This window comes from Notolepis coatsorum (genome assembly GCF_963971535.1).
Source record: "Notolepis coatsorum genome assembly, chromosome: 4".
Classification (NCBI taxonomy): Eukaryota; Metazoa; Chordata; class Actinopteri; order Aulopiformes; family Paralepididae; genus Notolepis; species Notolepis coatsorum.
The window spans coordinates 75,743,532-75,765,185 of record NC_140168.1 but is presented as its reverse complement, the minus strand read 5'-3'; the positions used below and the strand labels follow the sequence as shown (position 1 = coordinate 75,765,185).

General features: G+C 46.2%; 1 protein-coding gene across 1 annotated transcript in view; it reads right to left on the bottom strand.

Annotated features, from left to right (window-relative positions):
• Nucleotides 1-21,654, bottom strand: part of fhod3a (formin homology 2 domain containing 3a) — a 103,340-nt gene that overhangs the window by 6,194 nt on the left and 75,492 nt on the right. The window contains exons 16-22 of the mRNA XM_084311988.1: nt 21,416-21,598; nt 16,124-16,243; nt 13,408-13,569; nt 11,931-12,121; nt 8,565-8,769; nt 4,691-4,901; nt 4,413-4,577 (exon numbers count right to left, since the gene is read on the bottom strand). Of these exons, the coding sequence (XP_084168114.1) occupies nt 4,413-4,577; nt 4,691-4,901; nt 8,565-8,769; nt 11,931-12,121; nt 13,408-13,569; nt 16,124-16,243; nt 21,416-21,598 (1,237 nt within the window). The remainder of the gene's footprint in view (nt 1-4,412; nt 4,578-4,690; nt 4,902-8,564; nt 8,770-11,930; nt 12,122-13,407; nt 13,570-16,123; nt 16,244-21,415; nt 21,599-21,654) is intronic.

Sequence of the window (21,654 nt, the reverse complement as noted above, 5' to 3'; positions counted from 1 at the left end):
TCAGACTCACCCTCTCACCAGCCAAACCATCAGCGGCTGGCCCAGCACAGGGAACTGACACAGAGACCCGTGCGCCTGAGAGAGGGCCCGCGACGACCAAGGAACAGGCCACGGCGGGGCTAACAAGAGCTGGATCAGGACCGGGAACCACACAGCTGTGCCCCAGTCTGGCACGAACAGGACCAAGGTCCTGCGCTCCTGACGTATCCGCACCAACAACTGACCTATCAGATGTATGGGGGGAAGAATCCCAGGCGGCCACGGCATCGGTCCCAGACCTCAGGGTGAGGACCGCCCCGCAACATCACACCTGTACCCACATTCACCCTGCCGGGGATGTGGAGAGCCCTCAGGCTGCGCAGATGGATAACGCCCATATCCAGCAGACCGCCGCCCGGTGCAGATGGGGGGAGCGTACTCCTCCCTGTCTGTCGATATACGACGCTGACGTCGTATTGTCCGTCCTGATCAAAACACCGTTTGAGGACCAGAAGGACCGCCTTCAATACCAACACATTGAACGTAGCGCAGACCGGGCAGCATGGTCTTGCCAGCTGCCCCCTACTGCGTTGGCCCGACGTGTCCCCAGTGAGGGAGGCGTTGGTGAAAACGTGACGTGTGACAGCCTACTGCCCATGGGGACCCCCCTGGTGAGGACCCCAGGCCCTCCCCAGAGGGCGAGGTCCCCCAGTACTGACACGGGAACCTTAGCCGCTTCCACTTGCCTCTCACCGGGTCTATTTCCATACTGGAAAAACCACCTCCGTATCCTCCTCATGAGGTGAAGAGGAGGCCAAGAGGGACCACGGAATGAGCAGATGCCATCATGCCATCATTAATTTACATACTATACGATGTTATTTTATTTCATACTTATCTTATCTTGTCTTGCACAGTCTCTGGAGCGTAACAGTAAGAAGCATTTTGTATAAAAGTATTCTGTACTTCTGTATGACAACTATTAAAGAAACTTGAAACATACCGAGCAGGCATATCACGGACAGCGCCGTAACCGTCCCAGGACTGAACCTCCCGAGCGTGTCGATAACATGCTCTGAGAGGGATGTCCATAGTACTCCACCCGTTGACTGGGAAGAGGAGTACTCTACTTCCAGTCTACAGCAAACCCCAGGCTGGTGAGGAATTCCACCACCTGCCTGGTATGAGACCTGACGATCCACCTTGACCGCCAAGGACCAGAACGTCATCAGGGCAGAATACACTTCATAACCCCTGACAACGCAGAGGCCCCAGTGCGGCCTCCACGCACTTTGTGAAGATGCGGGGAGCCAGAGAAAAGCCGAACGGCAGCCTCTGGTACTCATACGCTAAACCCTGCAAAGGAAGCGTAGGTAAGCCCTAGGATGGAAGATCGGGGATGCGGATACGCATCCTACAGGTCTATGGAGGAGAACCAGGCCCCCACCTGACAGTGTTCAACAGGTAGGAGACGGTCCAAAATGCTGAACCTTCCCATGGGACAGGTCCAGCATGGGTCTGACACCCCCCCCTCCCGATTTCTCTGGCACCAGAGAATACCGGGAGGAAAACGCCACAACGATGGATTGCTTTGCCCACAGAGATTGGATCTCGTTGACCAGAGCTGTCACTGCTGGTGACCCTGACAATAGGGTCTGTACCAAACCCGAAAACGGGTGGGGTTGTGTAAATACAAGTCCCCGCCTCAGCGTTCTCTCCATCCACCTCGACATATGGTACTGCTGTAGCCATATGTGATGATAGATAGGCGGCCCGGTCCCACCCGCTGTGCGTAGCCAACCCTGGATCCAATAACCGTGCGAGCAGAACGTTCCGTGGAGTCGGGACATCGGACCCTGACACTACCCGCGAGGCAATCGCACCCAAGGGGGGACCCCGACAGAAAGGGCCGGTTTGATATGGGGGAAGCTGACATCATACTAGGTGACAAAAGCTCCCCCACTGAACACCCCTCCAGAACATGCTGAGGAGTTGTTCTGCAGCTGGACCTGCAAGGTGTGAGGCCCCCATGGGTTCCTACACACCGTAGCCCTGCAGTGATATTACTACCACCCAAATCACGCGAGCCTGCCAGACCACTGCCGATCTTGGGAGGCACCAACGTGACACCCGGCCTGGCGAAGGCGAGGTCGGGGAAGCCTCCACTGTTTGCCTCAAAAAGGTCTCGAGCCCCCCTGCTGACAACACTTGTAGTTGACAGATGTAACACCAGGCTCAACCCAGCTTATGGTGTGGGAGCCGCTTGACAGCACAACATTCTCACGGACAGACCCAGTCTCAGCCATCAACTGGGTGTCAGCCCCTGTCCCCATGAGAAGCGAACGTGGGGCCGCCTGCGCTTCATTGAAGACACGCGGCCCGCAGCCAAAGGAAACAAATCAGAGCCCCTTTTCTACTGGTGTTGGGGAAGGGAGTGACCGGAGAGCGGGCTGCACACAGTGTAGCCGATCCCTCGGCCGCCAAGGCTGTCGGCCTTGTGGACACCTGTTGACATTGAGCCCAGGGTACCTCAGGCGGGGGAAACATGGCCGTGCTCTCACCTCTGGCTGCGCGGCGTGAGGCGGTGTGAGGCCTAGGTCAAATACCGCCCGCGCTCCAGCGGAAGACCAAAGATCCTCTGCGGAGAGGGGAGCCCTGAGGGAAAAATTCTTTTTAACTTCTCACCCCCTCAAAGGGAGACTAATCCAACCAAGATGTCTGTAAACAAGCGTCAAAAACCTTGCGCGATGTTTCGACGTCGGCTGGCCCTCATGGCCCCGCCACCAGACACCATTTTTGACAGAAAAAACAGCAATTCGAACAAAGTTACTAATCGCTGCTAATTCTATACCGTGGCGGTATAGGCTTTAACAGCCCACCAGCCACCCGCCGGGCCGACTCACCTCATGGCGTCGGCCGGGCGGGGCACTGTTTTAACATGCCAGAGGCAAAGGACTGATGCCACCTGCTTCATAAACACGGAGCACCAGTGGTGGTTGCAACCAGCAACCTCCACTCTGGTGTGCACCCATGAAGGGGTTAATGAATAAATGAACTAAAACACCACCAACACACTGTAGAATGGGCTAGCCCATACACACAACGTTAAGGGGATGCGGACCAGAGAACACCAGTCCCGCATACCATTCATAATATTCACAAAAAGCACACCAGCCCCAGGCCTCAGCCCATTCACCCATGAAAAAGGTAAACAAGCCCCCGTTAATACTCCCAACAGTAGACACCGATTGACCGTCAGCATGAATGGTTAAGAGGAGGGAAGACCTTTTAGAAAGACAGCCCTCAGCGGGGAATCAAAAACAGAAACAGTAACCCAGCATAGCATAGCGTTAGCCGCGCGCTCCAGGATAACCGGGAAAACAACAACGTTTACCCAGATATCCTGCCCCTTGCGCCAATACACAACTCGGTTGTCTCCCAAGACAACTCGAGCAGCATCACCAACGCCAGCATTGTTATGCCTAGTGGCGCAGATCCTGCCTAGTGGCGCAGATCCTACCTGGACGCGAGTCAGCCCGATAGCTAAACATCACGTGACGTCCCTCGATCTGCTGTCAAAAGACGAGGAAACACCAGGACAGGCCCGACACGGAGATGCATCGAGATGCATCCAGCTGCAGGACCGCAGAACCCATACAAGGCGCCGTCGGAACATGCCGAGAAGATTCCAGGGGCTGGCAAATCTCCTGCGAAAACCAACATTGTTCAATTTCCCTCTGCATTTCATCACAGCTAGTTACATGGGATGCAAAGCACGTCCATGATGGAAAACAAAAAAGAGGAAGGGCGAGTATGACCACACCTGGTGACTTATAGGAGGTCACTGGGGCAGGGCCTGGTCAGGTGCAGGGGTGCTTTGTTTTCGTTCATGTAGTACAGTAGGTACTGGAGATGAGGTATATCTCAATATGGTGAAGAGCGAGACGCGATTGCCAGTACGAGTATATAACATTGTCAGATGCCTTCAAATAGTTAATTCAGCCAGATCCTATGATAGCTATTCCTATGATAGGAGGGGAGAACAATGAGAATCTCTCTGGAACCAAACGGAACAAAATGTGCTAAATTTCTAGCGCAGAGACCAGTTCTTCCTCACTGGAAATCTTCTCGTTCGCTGGACTCAGAATCTTAAACTTGAAAAACGTTGAGAAAATCTGGAGGAGTACTTAAAAGAGAGGCTTGATGTCCCACATTTTTTAAAGCTGCCTGTATGCATCTGTTTTTTTTCTTTTGATTAGTCTTTTTTTTTGTTTTATTCAAAATAATAAATAGAACAGAATAGAATAGAATTTTGGACAGTAAAGACTTCCTATTTTTGAAGCTTCAGACGGTATGACAGAGGAAATGCTTATGTAACGACCTTCAGGCTGAGTGAAAACAAACCCCATTGGCTGATTGGTACGACAACATACGTGACTTGCGGTTGGCTCGTGACCGCCTCCTCTCCCGCGGCTCGGCTCTGGTGCCCGGGCTCTGAGTGGCTGACCTCACGATGCGCTCCATGATCTCATCCGCATCATCGTCTCCACCTATCTGTGCCTCCTCTGGGGGCGGTGCCCATGCCTGCATAGTGCGACCTGATTGGACGAAAGGAAGACAATGGATATGGCTGTACTCACTTTAAACACTCACCATAACACTCACTCACTTTAGACACTTTTAGACACGTCTCTGCCCTCAGCCTCCTCACCTCCTCTGCCGGGGCGTGACCTGGTGCGTGTGCGTAGTCCCGGCACCACCGACGCCTCCTTGTCTCCGCCACTCGCGCTGGTCTTCAGTATGGCCTTCATGTTCTCGTGCTCCGCGGCGTCCGCTGCGTGACCGAGACCCTGAGGCCGCTCGCTCTCCTGGCCGCCACTAGGGGCGCTGCCGCCCGCGCCCGAGCCGAACCGTCCGCTCTGCTAGGGAGAGAGGAAGAGCAGTTGAGCTTTTCTGGACGCACATACCGTTACCGTAACATAAGTTACTCGGCTCACTCCTTGTATTCACTAGGAATATTCTTGTTACAAAGATCCCCTGAATTTTATATAACAATTTATCTATAAGTCTTGACAGACACAACCATTCCACCAGACATGCTTCTGCACGAGGTTTTACACTTCCAAAAGTGAGGTCGAATGCAATGAAGCTAACTGCCATGTTCCATGGTATGCAGAAATGGAACTCTCTTCCCAGACATGTTAAGCAGGAGAATAGTAAATGTTGTTTCAAAATCTTGGTAAAACAACATTTTCAACCAAAGAAATTTATTTAATAGATAGTGTAGTGTAATAGATGCACGTAAATGAAAATGTATGTGTCTGATAAAGAGATAGGGATATACGTAGATGAAAAGGTATGTGTCTGATATGGATATATTATTAAAAGATTGTATAATTGGTTGATATGGGGCGGCTAGGTGGTGCAGTGAGTGGGCAAGGCGCTCACCACCAATGCAGGAGACGCTGGGTTCGAGCCCAGCTCTCCGCATTGCTATCAGCTTGGCTGGTCGTTCGTACTAATACAATTGGCAGTATTAGGGGGTGGGAAGCTGATGGGTGGGGATCGGACATTGTGGACAGCGACTCCTACAGGTCGGTTGGTGCGCCTGCGCAGCAGAATCAGGAAGCGACGGGGGCGGCGTGCCCTCCAAACGCAGACCCCCGACGCTGAGAGATTGCGCTGTGCAGGTGAAAAAATGCGACTGCTGCTTCCTCGAGTACCGGAGGGGACACGTGATGTAAGGCTTAGTCCACATTGCAGCCGGCTTGTGGGAGGCATGGCCTAACAGCGTTCGAGACAGGGGAGGGTAGAAATGGACGATACTAAATTGGGATGGGAGAAAAATAGAAAATGGGAGAAAAAGTAGATAAAAAAAATAAAAAAATTGGTTGATATGAACATAGATAATGTATGTAAAAGCTAAATAGTATATTATGCTGTATTGTATTATGAATTAATTAGGCGTATATATTGTTGTATTGTATTATGAATTTGATTAGGAGTATTTATTGTTTAATTTAATTGTCTGTATGACATGTGAATGTTGTGAGTGTATAAAGTCTGTAACTGTATTTTACGTGTTATGGACCCCAGGAAGCACTGCTGTGGCTAATGGGGATCCAAATAAACTTAACATACTATATACTACATCCTAAATAATGTAGTATGAAGTACACAAAGATATGCCAACACAAAAACCTCAGTAGTAAATTAGAATTCAACAACGATGTCTGTATTCATGTTATGTTTGGAAATTGGTGATTTCTTTGTCTGGTATTGTACTGGTATTAAACCTCTAAATGCTCACAGTATATTGTAGTATACTAGGCCTATAGTATTTTGATATAGTATATGGATAGTATTGTATACTTATATAGTAGTATTAGTATACCCCAAATACCCACAATATAGTCGATATAAGGTTTAATTTTTTATTTATTTTTAAAACATGTTGATTATTTTGCAAAGCATTTGGATACCCAAGAAGATTTTTTGTAAGTTTTATTAGAAACAGCTCACTTTTATTAGACCCAAAGAGTTTTCTATTGTTGTTCTATAGTCTACAAGCTGAATACATTCCCTACCACAGATAATCTTTGATCTCACCTTGCTTACTAAACCCCCTTCCCTCTGGTAGAAGACTAACCCTAACCATAGGACATCTCGTATCTATCTAGCTATCTATCTTTATATCCCATCCGTGTTAAGTTTCACTTTCCATTTTGTAGAAGTTGTAATGAGTCCGACCTCCTTTGCTTGACAGAGGCAGTTAGCTTGAAGGATTTCAAGGAGGATCAAGGAAAGTAACTAAGTATTTTTTACTCAATTACTGTACAATTTCGAGCTGCTTGTACTTTACGTGACTATTTTATTTTAGGGAACTTTATACTTTTACTCCATTACAGTTCAAATTAAATATTGTATTTTTTTACTCCACTACATTTATCTGAAGCCATCAGTTACTAGTTACTTTGAAGAAAAGGATTTTGCATAGAAAACATGGCAAAAATCTACGAAGATTATATACTTTCATATTCAAGAGGACGTAATCAGAGCAGCATACTGTAAGTGGACCACATATAACTTTAACATAACCTGTAGAGGTCAATGGATCGAGAATTGAATGCTACCAAGCACTGGAATACACAAACGTCATGTAGAATGCATATTTTTACTTTAGATACTTAAGTACATTCAAGAGCACATACTTCTCTACTTTTACTTAAGTCGAATTTGAACGGAGGACTTTTACTTTTACAAGAGTACTCATTTATCTGAGTATTTCTACTTTTACTTAGGTAAAGGAACTGTGTACTTCTTCCACCACTGCATATGGACCAGTCCATTTGAAGCACAAGGCCATGTTTCCATGCGTCCTCGTTCGGGAAGAACACGTGATGATACACCGTTTTCTGGGGTCCCCTTTCCCCCTACTGTGCTCTATAGCGCCACTTTCATCAACTAGTGGTCAAAGATTCCATTGTATACCTTTGTAACTGGCAAATTATGGACAACGTATTGAATATGGATTATCAGATGACCCACTCGGATATCTAAAGGTATTGTTAATGGGTGAGAGAAGGAAGAATTCACAAGAGAAAATGTTAGGCTGAGGTCATGGTTAAAGGTATCATGCACACACACACACACACACACAGACAATACATGCATGCACACACACAGTGATACCTCACTCTCCTCTTCATCATCAGACTATGGAAGAGAGATAGAAAGAGAGTGGTAAGCAATTCAGGGACAGAAATGAAGTAAGAACTTGGCCTTTTTTTGGTACTGTATATCAGATGGTATACCATATAATCAAAAGATAGATGGAAACAATAGAGAGAATGTGTCTGTGATTTTGTGTAAAGTGTATATTGTCATTATGCCGTGTTCCTGTCATCTGTTACAACACGCTTGAGTCCTTTCTCAACTCAGTCCATGTTCTTCATACTGGACACCACCCACAGCTCCAGCTAATGAGCCACAGCTCACACAACGTATGTAAAGTCAATGGGGCCACGACCCGGTCCTACTCCGCGGCTCCACTCCACTCGGACCCGAGTCCAAGTCCTGGACTGATTTTCAGGACTCGTGACTCGACTTGGACTCGAGTAGTGATGACTCAAACTTGGACTCGAGCATTGACTGCATTCGGACTCGGAAGGTGCAGACGAGGACTCAGACTTGTTCATTGATAAATACTTTAAAAAAAAAAGTATACATTTGTAATAGGCCCTAATCATTTGGCATACGATATTGATGGCTAGTGCATTTGTTTACCTATTGTGTCACAAAGTAAATAAACTCCCTTTGAAATGGTGACCGCTGTGTCATTTATGTTTAATGTAGACCTTTTTTCTTCATTTGTCAGCTCTTTGACTGCCAGAGAGGAGTGGCCTCAACCTTGAGGACTTGGACTCGGACTCGGATTAGGGTAATGGGGACTCGACTCGGACTCTGGCTCTTCTTTGGTGACTCGGACTTGGACTCGGACTCGAACACTGGGGACTCGAGACTCGACTCGGACTTGAGATTCAGTGACTGGACTACAACACTGGTGTGTATATATGTATACTCACAGGAGCGTTGACGTCGATGATCATCTTGCCGCGGGTCTTGTTGCGCTCGCGGTGGTCCGCCCTCTTCTGCTTCTGCTGCAGCACGCGGTCGCGGGTCGTCCGGTACTCCAGGGCGAACTCGCTGATGATCTTACTGAAGCGGTGGACGCTGATCTCCCTCACGCTGTACGTGGGATGACCGAGGAACAGCAGGAAGGCGTGGAATCTGGGAGAAGGTATTCAAAGATTTAGGTATGATGAAAATCCTGTTTTTCAATCTCGGGACTGACACATTTTCACATGCAGTATTAGAATGACGGTATCTCCTGAACCCTTTGCGCTATCGAACAATTTTAAACGGTGCCTGAAAGCTGAGAAATTGCTCTTCCGGCCTATATATGTCATTACGGTAATGGTGCTTTCAAGGATTCAGGAAGTGCGGCAAGAGCAGAGTTTTTTTTATCGACTGGATGCATTCATTCTGCAGGTGTGTGTAAACAACTCTGTGATATTATACAACTGTCTCACTCTATCAAACCCAAACTACCGCGCGCTGTCAAACTCAAACTCAAACTGTCACAAAGAGGGCGTGTTCGAGGCGACAGTGTTAACCACTACACGCCACCGTTAAATTCAACAGTTCAACACCGTTCAACAGAATGTATAAGTACACTGTGAATACAAATGTAAAATACATAGACTACTCTACATAATCAGAATTCCTGTCTGTAAAAACAGCTGCAGTGGAGTTTAGTACAGTTGTGAGTTGCCCTCTGTGGAGGACAAAGGACAAAATGCCATAGATGGACACAATGCCTACATACTGCTTGTGTAGCATATTACGTCATAATCAATCATTTAGATACACCCTAATACAAAATAAATAATATTGTAATCAAATCCTTATTATATTGGTATCAATTATCTTCAGGACATTTCTGAGAAGACAAGTATAGTAAATTAAAGTATATTTTTGCATCTGGAGCCAGAGTGTGTGGTTTCTCTTTTTACCTGCAGATAATTGATATGTGTTCTGATCTCATGGTCTAGCATATTTTTACACAGTTCTGCTGTGTCTCCGTGACGGTAAAGCCATATCCCCGGATAGAGAGCCTGAGTGAATGTGGCCTGAACTTGATCATGGTGTTGGTGACACTGTAGTAGAGGGACAGAGTACCTGCCTTGTGATCCAGATACGTTCCTAATCTGGAGGACTGAGGGCCTGAAACTGGAGTCACGACGTCCTTAAAAGTAGCGAGGGGGATCAATTTGTCCATTTTCAAAGTCTTTTGCATCTCGTTCCAACAGCTGGGAGCAGCACATTGGAAGGAGGATTGACCGAAGTAAGCGTTAACACGGGGAACATCTAGGAGATATGGTGAGCAGCTCTGGTGTTATAGGGAGTAGATGACAATTTTAACAAGCGTATCAAATAAGGAGGGGTCAGACCAAGGAAGGTTTTGTAAATGTGTAAGCCAATGAATTTCTCATTGAGAAATATACCAATATACCAATACCAATTGTCTTATCTTGGCCCTGCCCCTCGTTTTGGAGCGCCCTCGACTGGGTAGTGGCACTTCAGAACAGAGCTACAAGGGGAACGGGTTGAAATCTTTACCTAGGAAATGGGACACCCCTTGTTACGTCATAGTAAAATAGTGTAAAGGACTTATTATACTTATTATATTGCACTACATATTTCTGTAGTGATACGAGTATGTATCAGCTTTTTTAGCCTAGGGCCTAGAAACGTAACCTACAGTGTAGTTCCATAATGATAGGCCTATGTATTTATTGTATGTATATATGTATGTATATATGTACAGTATGTATATATGTGCGTATATGTATATAAAATGGCTAGATGAACTATAAAGGGTAACCTACAGTTTTGGCAAATAATGCAGTTAATTAATCAAAAATGTTTTGTTAACTAAGTAAATTTTTTTCATTATAAGTCAGACCATAAAGAGAACAGGTAGTAATAGTATACATTATAAATAAATAAAAGTATGATTTGAGTAAAAAAAAAAGGGGGTGTATACTTCTTCCCACTCCTTTTCAAATATCTAATGACAACATTTTGTTACATACAAAACACGCACACACACACACAGTATACATTTATATATTTGAATGGCTCATGGCTATATCTGTACTTGTTGTTTGTTTGTTGTTGTTGCATATTTGAAATAAAACTTAAACTAAACTAAACAATCAATCAATTGTATGTATCAAACACAGCACTTTATTTACAGTGTATTTTGAGATGATGTACATTTTGGGGGAAATACCATGATACTCTCTTTAGAAGGGGAGATGCTGCCTACCTGTTGATGCTACTCTCTTTAGAAGGGGAGATGCTGCCTACCTGTTGATACTTTCTTTGGAAGGGAAGACGCTGCCTACCTGTTGATACTTTCTTTGGAAGGGGAGACGCTGCCTACCTGTTGGTGCTACTTTCTTTGGAAGGGGAGATGCTGCCTACCTGTTGATGCTACTTTCTTTGGAAGGGGAGATGCTGCCTATCTGTTGATGCTACTTTCTTTGGAAGGGGATATGCTGCCTACCTGTTGATGCTACTTTCTTTGGAAGGGGAGATGCTGCCTACCTGTTGATGCTACTTTCTTTAGAAGGGGAGACGCTGCCTACCTGTTGATACTTTCTTTAGAAGGGAAGACGCTGCCTACCTGTTGATGCTACTTTCTTTGGAAGGGGAGACGCTGCCTACCTGTTGATGCTACTTTCTTTGGAAGGGGAGACGCTGCCTACCTGTTGATGCTACTTTCTTTGGAAGGGGAGACGCTGCCTACCTGTTGATGCTACTTTCTTTGGAAGGGGAGATGCTGCCTACCTGTTGATGCTACTTTCTTTGGAAGGGGAGACGCTGCCTACCTGTTGATGCTACTTTCTTTGGAAGGGGAGACGCTGCCTACCTGTTGATGCTACTTTCTTTGGAAGGGGAGATGCTGCCTACCTGTTGATACTACTTTCTTTGGAAGGGGAGATGCTGCCTACCTGTTGATGCTACTTTCTTTGGAAGGGGAGATGCTGCCTACCTGTTGGTGCTACTTTCTTTGGAAGGGGAGATGCTGCCTACCTGTTGATGCTACTTTCTTTGGAAGGGGAGATGCTGCCTACCTGTTGGTGCTACTTTCTTTGGAAGGGGAGATGCTGCCTACCTGTTGATGCTACTTTCTTTGGAAGGGGAGATGCTGCCTACCTGTTGATGCTACTTTCTTTGGAAGGGGAGATGCTGCCTACCTGTTGATGCTACTTTCTTTGGAAGGGGAGATGCTGCCTATCTGTTGATGCTACTTTCTTTGGAAGGGGATATGCTGCCTACCTGTTGATGCTACTTTCTTTGGAAGGGGATATGCTGCCTACCTGTTGATGATCCTGCGGTGGACGATCTTGAGGATGATGATCCTCTCTGCGCAGTCTTTGAGGAAGTCGGACATCTTCTGCTTGAGCTGTGGCTTCATCTCGTGCTTGGCGATGACCTTCAGGTGGTCCCAGGATGCTTTGCAGCGCCGCTCCATCAGGGTCAGGGTCTCCTGGAGTTGGTCAAAGTCCACCTGACAGATAGACAGACAGACAGAAAGACAGTGGTCACTCAGTGAATTACTTATCTGACATTTAATGTTGTAATTATCTCAATAAGAGTTCATTCACACACTTGACAGTGATCACTAAACGGGCAAGCTGCAAAGTACAATATGGTACTGGTATAGCTTTGAAAATCTATGATCACAAAAAATGTCATCTCTATTGTTAGGTTGGTTAGGGTTCAAATCGAATATATTTTTTCCATGGCCTAAATCTAATCAATATTAATCGATATTAGTGAACATGAGCTACTCTCTCCCAAAGCCAGAAAACAGAGAAGTAAGAATCAAACTTTTTGTTATGGATGTTTTATTTTTTTACATGCAAATTAGCTTTATTCTATAGTACCGGTCTCAGTTCTGAAACAGAACATGTACCTATGAACTCAGAACATTCCCTTGGTTGCTCACAGTGTCATCTAAAAAATATTTCCCAATTCATTGTCTATGGAGCAGCTTCAGACCTTATACTCAATGACATCACAAGTTTGAGTTTGAGTTTTTGGATTTGTTGCTCATTTTCATTGACATTTTTGTACTGTTTCAGACCAGAAGTTTGAAAACAGGGTGCGAGTCAGTATAAGGAAGGTATTCTCAACGTCAGTGGTGGAAAGTAACTAACAGTTTTGAGCTACTTGTACTTTACGTGAGTATTTTCATTTTAGGGAACTTTATACTTTTACTCCACTACATTTCAGAGGAAATATTGTACTTTTTACTCCACTACATTTATCTGAACCCATCAGTTACTAGTTACTTTTAAGAAAAAAGATTTTGCATAGAAAACAAGGCAAAATTGTATGACGATTATATACTTTCATATTTGAAGCCTGTCAACTTCAAGAGGACGTAATCAGAGCAGCATAACTGGACCACATACCACTTTAACACAACCTTTAATCAGAGCAGCATAACTGGACCACATACCACTTTAACATAACATATAGAGGTCAATGGATCAAGGATTGAATTATCCCAATCACTGGAATACACAAACGTCATGTAGAATGCATACTTTCACTTTAGATACTTAAGGACATGCAATACAATTAATTCTCTACTTTTACTTAAGTAGAATTTGAATGGAGGACTTTTACTTTGACCAGAGTACTATTTTATTTGGGTATTTCTACTTTTACTCAAGTAAAGGCACTGTTTACTTCTTCCACCACTGCCCAACATGTGTAGGCTGAGGCTCGGTTGTAGGCCTACCTTGGCTGAGCGTGTGATGGCTCCGATCTCGGAGTTAGGCCTACCTTGGCTGAGCGTGTGATGGCTCCGATCTCGGAGTAGAGGTCAGTGCTCTGAGGGAAGTTCTCCACCACCACAGAGCAGGCGTGGTGCAGCAAGGACTGCTTATGGACCGTATCCTTCACCTCCGGAACCTTCTCCAGGTAGCTCAGCTCGAAGCCTTTAGCCTGGACACATAGAAACACATTAAAACCTTCTCCAGGCTGGACACATAGAAACACATTAACACCTTCTCCAGGCTGGACACATAGAAACACATTAACACCTTCTCCAGGCAACTCAGATAAATAAGTTGACAGAGACAGAGACAGAGACAGAGACAGAGACAGAGACAGAGACAGAGACAGAGACAGAGACAGAGACAGAGACAGAGACAGAGACAGAGACAGAGACAGAGACAGAGACAGAGACAGAGACAGAGACAGAGACAGAGACAGAGACAGAGACAGAGACTGACTGACTGACTGACTGACTGACTGACTGACTGACTGACTGACTGACTGACTGACTGACTGACTGACTGACTGACTGACTGACTGACTGACTGACTGACTGACTGACTGACTGACTGACTGACTGACTGACTGACTGACTGACTGACTGACTGACTGACTGACTGACTGACTGACTGACTGACTGACTGACTGACTGACTGACTGACTGACTGACTGACTGACTGACTGACTGACTGACTGACTGACTGACTGACTGACTGACTGACTGACTGACTGACTGACTGACTGACTGACTGACTGACTGACTGACTGACTGACTGACTGACTGACTGACTGACTGACTGACTGACTGACTGACTGACTGACTGACTGACTGACTGACTGACTGACTGACTGACTGACTGACTGACTGACTGACTGACTGACTGACTGACTGACTGACTGACTGACTGACTGACTGACTGACTGACTGACTGACTGACTGACTGACTGACTGACTGACTGACTGACTGACTGACTGACTGACTGACTGACTGACTGACTGACTGACTGACTGACTGACTGACTGACTGACTGACTGACTGACTGACTGACTGACTGACTGACTGACTGACTGACTGACTGACTGACTGACTGACTGACTGACTGACTGACTGACTGACTGACTGACTGACTGACTGACTGACTGACTGACTGACTGACTGACTGACTGACTGACTGACTGACTGACTGACTGACTGACTGACTGACTGACTGACTGACTGACTGACTGACTGACTGACTGACTGACTGACTGACTGACTGACTGACTGACTGACTGACTGACTGACTGACTGACTGACTGACTGACTGACTGACTGACTGACTGACTGACTGACTGACTGACTGACTGACTGACTGACTGACTGACTGACTGACTGACTGACTGACTGACTGACTGACTGACTGACTGACTGACTGACTGACTGACTGACTGACTGACTGACTGACTGACTGACTGACTGACTGACTGACTGACTGACTGACTGACTGACTGACTGACTGACTGACTGACTGACTGACTGACTGACTGACTGACTGACTGACTGACTGACTGACTGACTGACTGACTGACTGACTGACTGACTGACTGACTGACTGACTGACTGACTGACTGACTGACTGACTGACTGACTGACTGACTGACTGACTGACTGACTGACTGACTGACTGACTGACTGACTGACTGACTGACTGACTGACTGACTGACTGACTGACTGACTGACTGACTGACTGACTGACTGACTGACTGACTGACTGACTGACTGACTGACTGACTGACTGACTGACTGACTGACTGACTGACTGACTGACTGACTGACTGACTGACTGACTGACTGACTGACTGACTGACTGACTGACTGACTGACTGACTGACTGACTGACTGACTGACTGACTGACTGACTGACTGACTGACTGACTGACTGACTGACTGACTGACTGACTGACTGACTGACTGACTGACTGACTGACTGACTGACTGACTGACTGACTGACTGACTGACTGACTGACTGACTGACTGACTGACTGACTGACTGACTGACTGACTGACTGACTGACTGACTGACTGACTGACTGACTGACTGACTGACTGACTGACTGACTGACTGACTGACTGACTGACTGACTGACTGACTGACTGACTGACTGACTGACTGACTGACTGACTGACTGACTGACTGACTGACTGACTGACTGACTGACTGACTGACTGACTGACTGACTGACTGACTGACTGACTGACTGACTGACTGACTGACTGACTGACTGACTGACTGACTGACTGACTGACTGACTGACTGACTGACTGACTGACTGACTGACTGACTGACTGACTGACTGACTGACTGACTGACTGACTGACTGACTGACTGACTGACTGACTGACTGACTGACTGACTGACTGACTGACTGACTGACTGACTGACTGACTGACTGACTGACTGACTGACTGACTGACTGACTGACTGACTGACTGACTGACTGACTGACTGACTGACTGACTGACTGACTGACTGACTGACTGACTGACTGACTGACTGACTGACTGACTGACTGACTGACTGACTGACTGACTGACTGACTGACTGACTGACTGACTGACTGACTGACTGACTGACTGACTGACTGACTGACTGACTGACTGACTGACTGACTGACTGACTGACTGACTGACTGACTGACTGACTGACTGACTGACTGACTGACTGACTGACTGACTCACGCTGGTTCCGTTCAGGAAGTTCCCTATGGCCAGCAGGGTGGAGAGGATGTATCTGAGCGTCTTGTTCTTCTCCAGCTGCTCCATCCCCTCCTTCAGATCCTGCAGAGGCTCTGCCACCTCCTGGTGACACATGAGAAGACACACACAAACACATTACTGCCACCTCCTGGAGACACACGAGAAGACACACACAAACACATTACTGCCACCTCCTGGAGACACACGAGAAGACACACACAAACACATTACTGCCACCTCCTGGAGACACATGAGAAGACACACACAAACACATTACTGCCACCTCCTGGAGACACACGAGAAGACACATAAACACATTATTCACACTGGGGCTGAACCCAAAAGCTTCAAAGCTTCAATCACTGCCATGGTAATCCATGTCAAAATGACCGTGTGAACGCTTCGTCGTCTTTGTTTTTCGTTGTGTGTGTGTTTTTTGTTTGTTTGTTTGTCTTACCACTCTTTTACATTTTACATTTGCCTAAATCAGCGGAACAAATAGTTTATAGAAATAATAATCCAACATTAATTTTGAAAACCGGGACATCATAAGAAGCATTGAAACGTTTGTGTGGGAAGAATGAAGCTTTCATTATTCAATGTATAGTATATGCATATGCAACACGCACACAAACACATGCACACACTCACACTCACACAAACAAAATATGCACGGTCGCACACATCATTAACCCAGGTCAATTATGGCTTCCGGCAGGATGTGTTCCACTACAGGCTGCAGTCACAGTAATAGGTCCTGCAGCAGGTGCACCCAGTCTCCCACTGCCCTTCATCTGGGCTTGTTTAAGGTCGTCTAGAGGTCGTTCAAAGGGCGGCGTCTCCAACAGTCTTTGGAACCAAATGTGCTTCTGATTATCTCAACCTTTTGTTTTCTCACAGTTTGTTCTCCGGTGTGTGTGTGTGTGTGTGTGTGTGTGTGTGTGTGTGTGTGTGTGTGTGTGTGTGTGTGTGTGTGTGTGTGTGTGTGTGTGTGTGTGTGTCTCTGTGCGTGTGTGTGCGTGTCTGTGCATGTGTGTGTGTGTGTCTCTGTGCGTGTGTGTGTGTGTGTGCGTGTCTGTGCATGTGTGCGTGTGTCTATGCGTGGCACCACTTGAAGACATGGCCGTAGTGTTTTAGTTGAATACAGACCCGTCATAATTGCAGTCATTAATTTAATTGGATGCGAAAGGATGTTTTAGACACTAGTTATTAGCATGGTAAGTTCTGTAGCTATTAGCATGGTAAGTTATGTAGCTATTAGCATGGTACGTTCTGTAGCTATTAGCATGGTAAGTTCTGTAGCTATTAGCATGGTAAGTTCTGTAGCTATTAGCATGTTAAGTTCTGTAGCTATTAGCATGGTAAGTTCTGTAGCTATTAGCATGGTAAGTTCTGTAGCTATTAGCATGGTAAGTTCTGTAGTTATTAGCATGGTCCGTTCTGTAGCTATTAGCATGGTAAGTTATGTAGCTATTATCATGGTAAGTTCTGTAGCTATTAGCATGGTAAGTTATGTAGCTATTAGCATGGTACGTTCTGTAGCTATTAGCATGGTAAGTTCTGTAGCTATTAGCATGGTAAGTTCTGTAGCTATTAGCATGGTAAGTTCTGTAGCTATTAGCATGGTAAGTTCTGTAGTTATTAGCATGGTCCGTTCTGTAGCTATTAGCATGGTAAGTTCTGTACGTGGGCAGGACACCACGGCCAAACACATTGTTTCTATAGAATCAAGGACAAACTTCACAAACTAACGCTTCGACACATGCTGCGTTTTCATCCGAATCAAAGACGGAACATGCACCAATGTGTCGGAACGATAGACTTTAATAAAGGTTTACTGCCTTACATCCATGTGCTCCAGTGTACTACTTTGGACCACATTTTAGAAATGTCTCCTTGATTCAAGACCGCCCTGCTATGAGAGCACCAGACAGGCCTACTACAGTTCCACTCTGTTAGTTGGAACGCGTGAAATATCTACCTAGATAAATTCGTTCAGTACTAACTAAAGATATATCACACTCTACTGGGGCGACAGTGGCTCGGGAGGTAGAGCAGACGTCTGGTAATCCGGAGGTTCCCGGTTTGATTCCCGCTCCTCCCGGGCAGCAGGTCGAAGTGTTCTTGAGCAAGACACTTAACCCCTAATTGCTCCCGATGAGCAGGTTGGCACCTTGCATGGTTGCCTCCGCCGTCGGTGTGTGAATGTGTGAGTGGATGGGTAAAATGTGAGGAACAAATTGTAAAGCGCTTTGGATAAAAGCGCTATATAAATGCAGAGCCATTTACTCTATTTTGACGTTGCACAGAGGTAAAAAATTCCAATCCCCAAAACTACGTATTGCAGCTTTAATACTCGCCGCTCTTAAAACAACACTGAGTCACGTTCGGCGGGAACATCGCTCTGCCCATTCCGCCGTCTGGAATCTTCCTTTTTCTCCGAGATGAGATGAAAGGTATAATGACTTCCTGCGGAAAACCGTAAACTTTACAGGACGGCCCGCGGGAGGAATGTTTCACTTTGAACCCCCCCACCTGCGTGCCGCCGTGGCTCTGTCGGCCCGCAGAACCCCCCCCTCCCTCCGCTAACAAGCATATTGTGTTATGATGTTGTTATGATGTTGTTATGATGTAACGGCGGCTGGTGTTTTGTGGACGTTGTTTGTACTTGATTCCATCCCTCATTTCCCCCAGAACCCAGGGATGTTGATACACACAGACACTGCATGCACACACACACATACAGGTACACACACACGCAAACACACACTCACGCATGCACGTATGCATGCATACACACATACACACACATAAATACACACACACACACACATGCACACACACACATACATACAGGTACACACACACACACGCTATGCACATTTACATTTAATATACAACACCTCTCGTACTCTCACCAGTTGCAATAAAAAGATACCCGTGCTCAGAATGTCTTGGTTGGAATGTATCTGCTGCTCTCCTTGTACCAGCAACTCCATTAACTCTATCAGCGCCAGATGGAGCTGTGTACCGTGGGGTAAGAAGGCCACCACTTTAAAGTATAGGAATACATGGCGGTGTTTGCAGGGCTCAAACTATATTATATATCATAGCTATGGATATAATACTATTGCCCATTTGACATCGAGTATCTATCGTTCAATTTGTGAAAAAGAAATAATTTTTTCATCCATACATTCCTGTTTTATACCGTGGTGAATGAGTATAGTTTTAGAGTAATCCTGTCTAATCCCAGAAAACGACGCTATGCAGCAATACCTGCATTTCACTAAAAACTTGGCGTTTCTCGCCTGTATCAACAATCAATCTGAAATCAACGCTATATTATCGGTATTATGTTTCATCATGAATGCATGAAAGGGTGGGGGGGGGGGGGTTCATTTTTCTATGGTTTAATCGTCACCAACGGAATACGTTACACACACTGCTCGGATCGCAGTGAATGGATTCTTGGATCAACGCAAGATTGATACCATATAGCCTGTGATAACACAGGCTCCCTCTATGGATTATGAATGGGAATATCGAATAAAAGAAATAAGCATCGGCGAGTTAACCCGACTTTATTCGTGAGTGGCGTACAATGAGTTAACAACTAGGACAGTACGTGCAGTGGAGCACAGATCTCCACCAGGGGGCAGCTTCACATTTCTCTTCTAGTAGCCGACGCATTAGGCAAGGCTTAAGTGTAGCGGCAAACATCTCCCGCATTATTCCTATTACACTTTGGCACTATTACACACCATTACACTATTACACACTATTACATTACTACAAAATATTACACTATTACATAGTATTGCACTATTCTTTTTGAAAAAGAAACACGACATCACTTAATAGGGATTGTATTGATCTATTTGTGCGACGTTAAATAAATCTCGGCCCGGTACCGGAGTGTGGGAGAGAGAGGTCCGTTCTGTCAAGTCTGCACTCTACATATGCGTATAGGGGCTCAACCTGTTCACAAAGAAGTTATTCTAACAGTCCTCCTGGAAGTCGAGGCTATGCTCAACTCAAAAGCACTAGTTTATGTATCTGTTGACCTGCATATATTGACCCTGTGACTCCAAACAGTCTCCTCGTGGGGCAACCTGATGGACGAGTGGTTTATCCTAAGACAGACATCCTGAGCCGCAGACGCTGGCGGCATTCAGATTCTCACTGATCAAGTCTGGTCCAGATACATCAGGGGATACCTCCCTGGCCTACAGACCAGACAGGCACTCTTCGCCCCCCGACCTCCTGGATAAAGCAGTTGTCAAGTTGGTCGATCCAAACTTGCCTAGGACCCTGTGGCCCATAGACCTGTTCGCTGTATTACCGTGTTTGAGCCAATCAGCAATACCAACTGAGTCACATGACTATGTTGCCCCCTACCTGCACGAGCTGCTGCGCTAAAAAAGTATGACGGGGCTCTATGGAGAAACCATGACACTCCCCTGACTAAAAGTAGTTTCAAACGAAAATGGCTGGATGTCATTTAGCCAAATCAGCATGGCTGTGAGAGTCTTTCACCTTTTACATATCTAGCTTTGGCATGGATTGATTGTTTAGATCGCTAGCATGGCTAACAAATGCAAATATATTGTAGTCTGCCTCGTGTTTCTGACCAGGATTATGTTCCTTTCTGCTCCGGTGATGCGCATGCACACTAAGTCTGACGTATACAGCAAACAGGTCTCTTGGACACATAATCAAGACTCACCACAGCGACGATGGCCGCATCAGGTCAGCTGACGTGAACGTAACGGGACATGTGTACACTCGACCGGTAGCTCGGCTGGGGGTGTTACCGGCTCTCCCGTCGGAGGGGAATGATACCTCTCTGAGTTCCGGACCGCCCTGGACCTGACAAAACCTAGACGCACTAGCCCTACCTAATTACCTCACAGACAATATTAATACTACAACTCTGTACATACATGGCGGGGTGTTTATGAATGCAAATTCAGGTGTACGATTTCAGAATCATTGTCATTTTTCATTCTCAGCACAGCTGAGAACACTTTGGCTGTTTTAAGAACACGCTTTCACACGTTGATGAATTGAGTTTCAGGTTTGGTCCATATGATGTTCGTAAGAAGATATTTAAGAAGACACTTGAGAAAATGTTTGAGAATGAGCTTTTCGAGACTAAATAAAGATTGAATGAATGAACTCTCTCCGTCCCCCACACACACACACACACACACACACACACACACACACACACACACACACACACACACACACGCGCGCGCGCGCGCACACCTTCTCAGTGGCCTCGTAGTCCATCTTGAAGGCCCAGAGCTGCAGGCGGGCGGAGAGCTCGCTGATGGAGGACAGGGTGAGGAGGAACTGCTCTGCGGAGCCCAGGGGGACATCAGGGTTGGCCAGCTGGGACTCCTGGATCTTCTGCTTCTCCTCCTCCGTGGGGATCATCGTCAGGATTTTCTGTTGAGAGGCACAAAGGAGAGAGGGACGTAGTAGGGGGAAAGAAAGAGACGAGA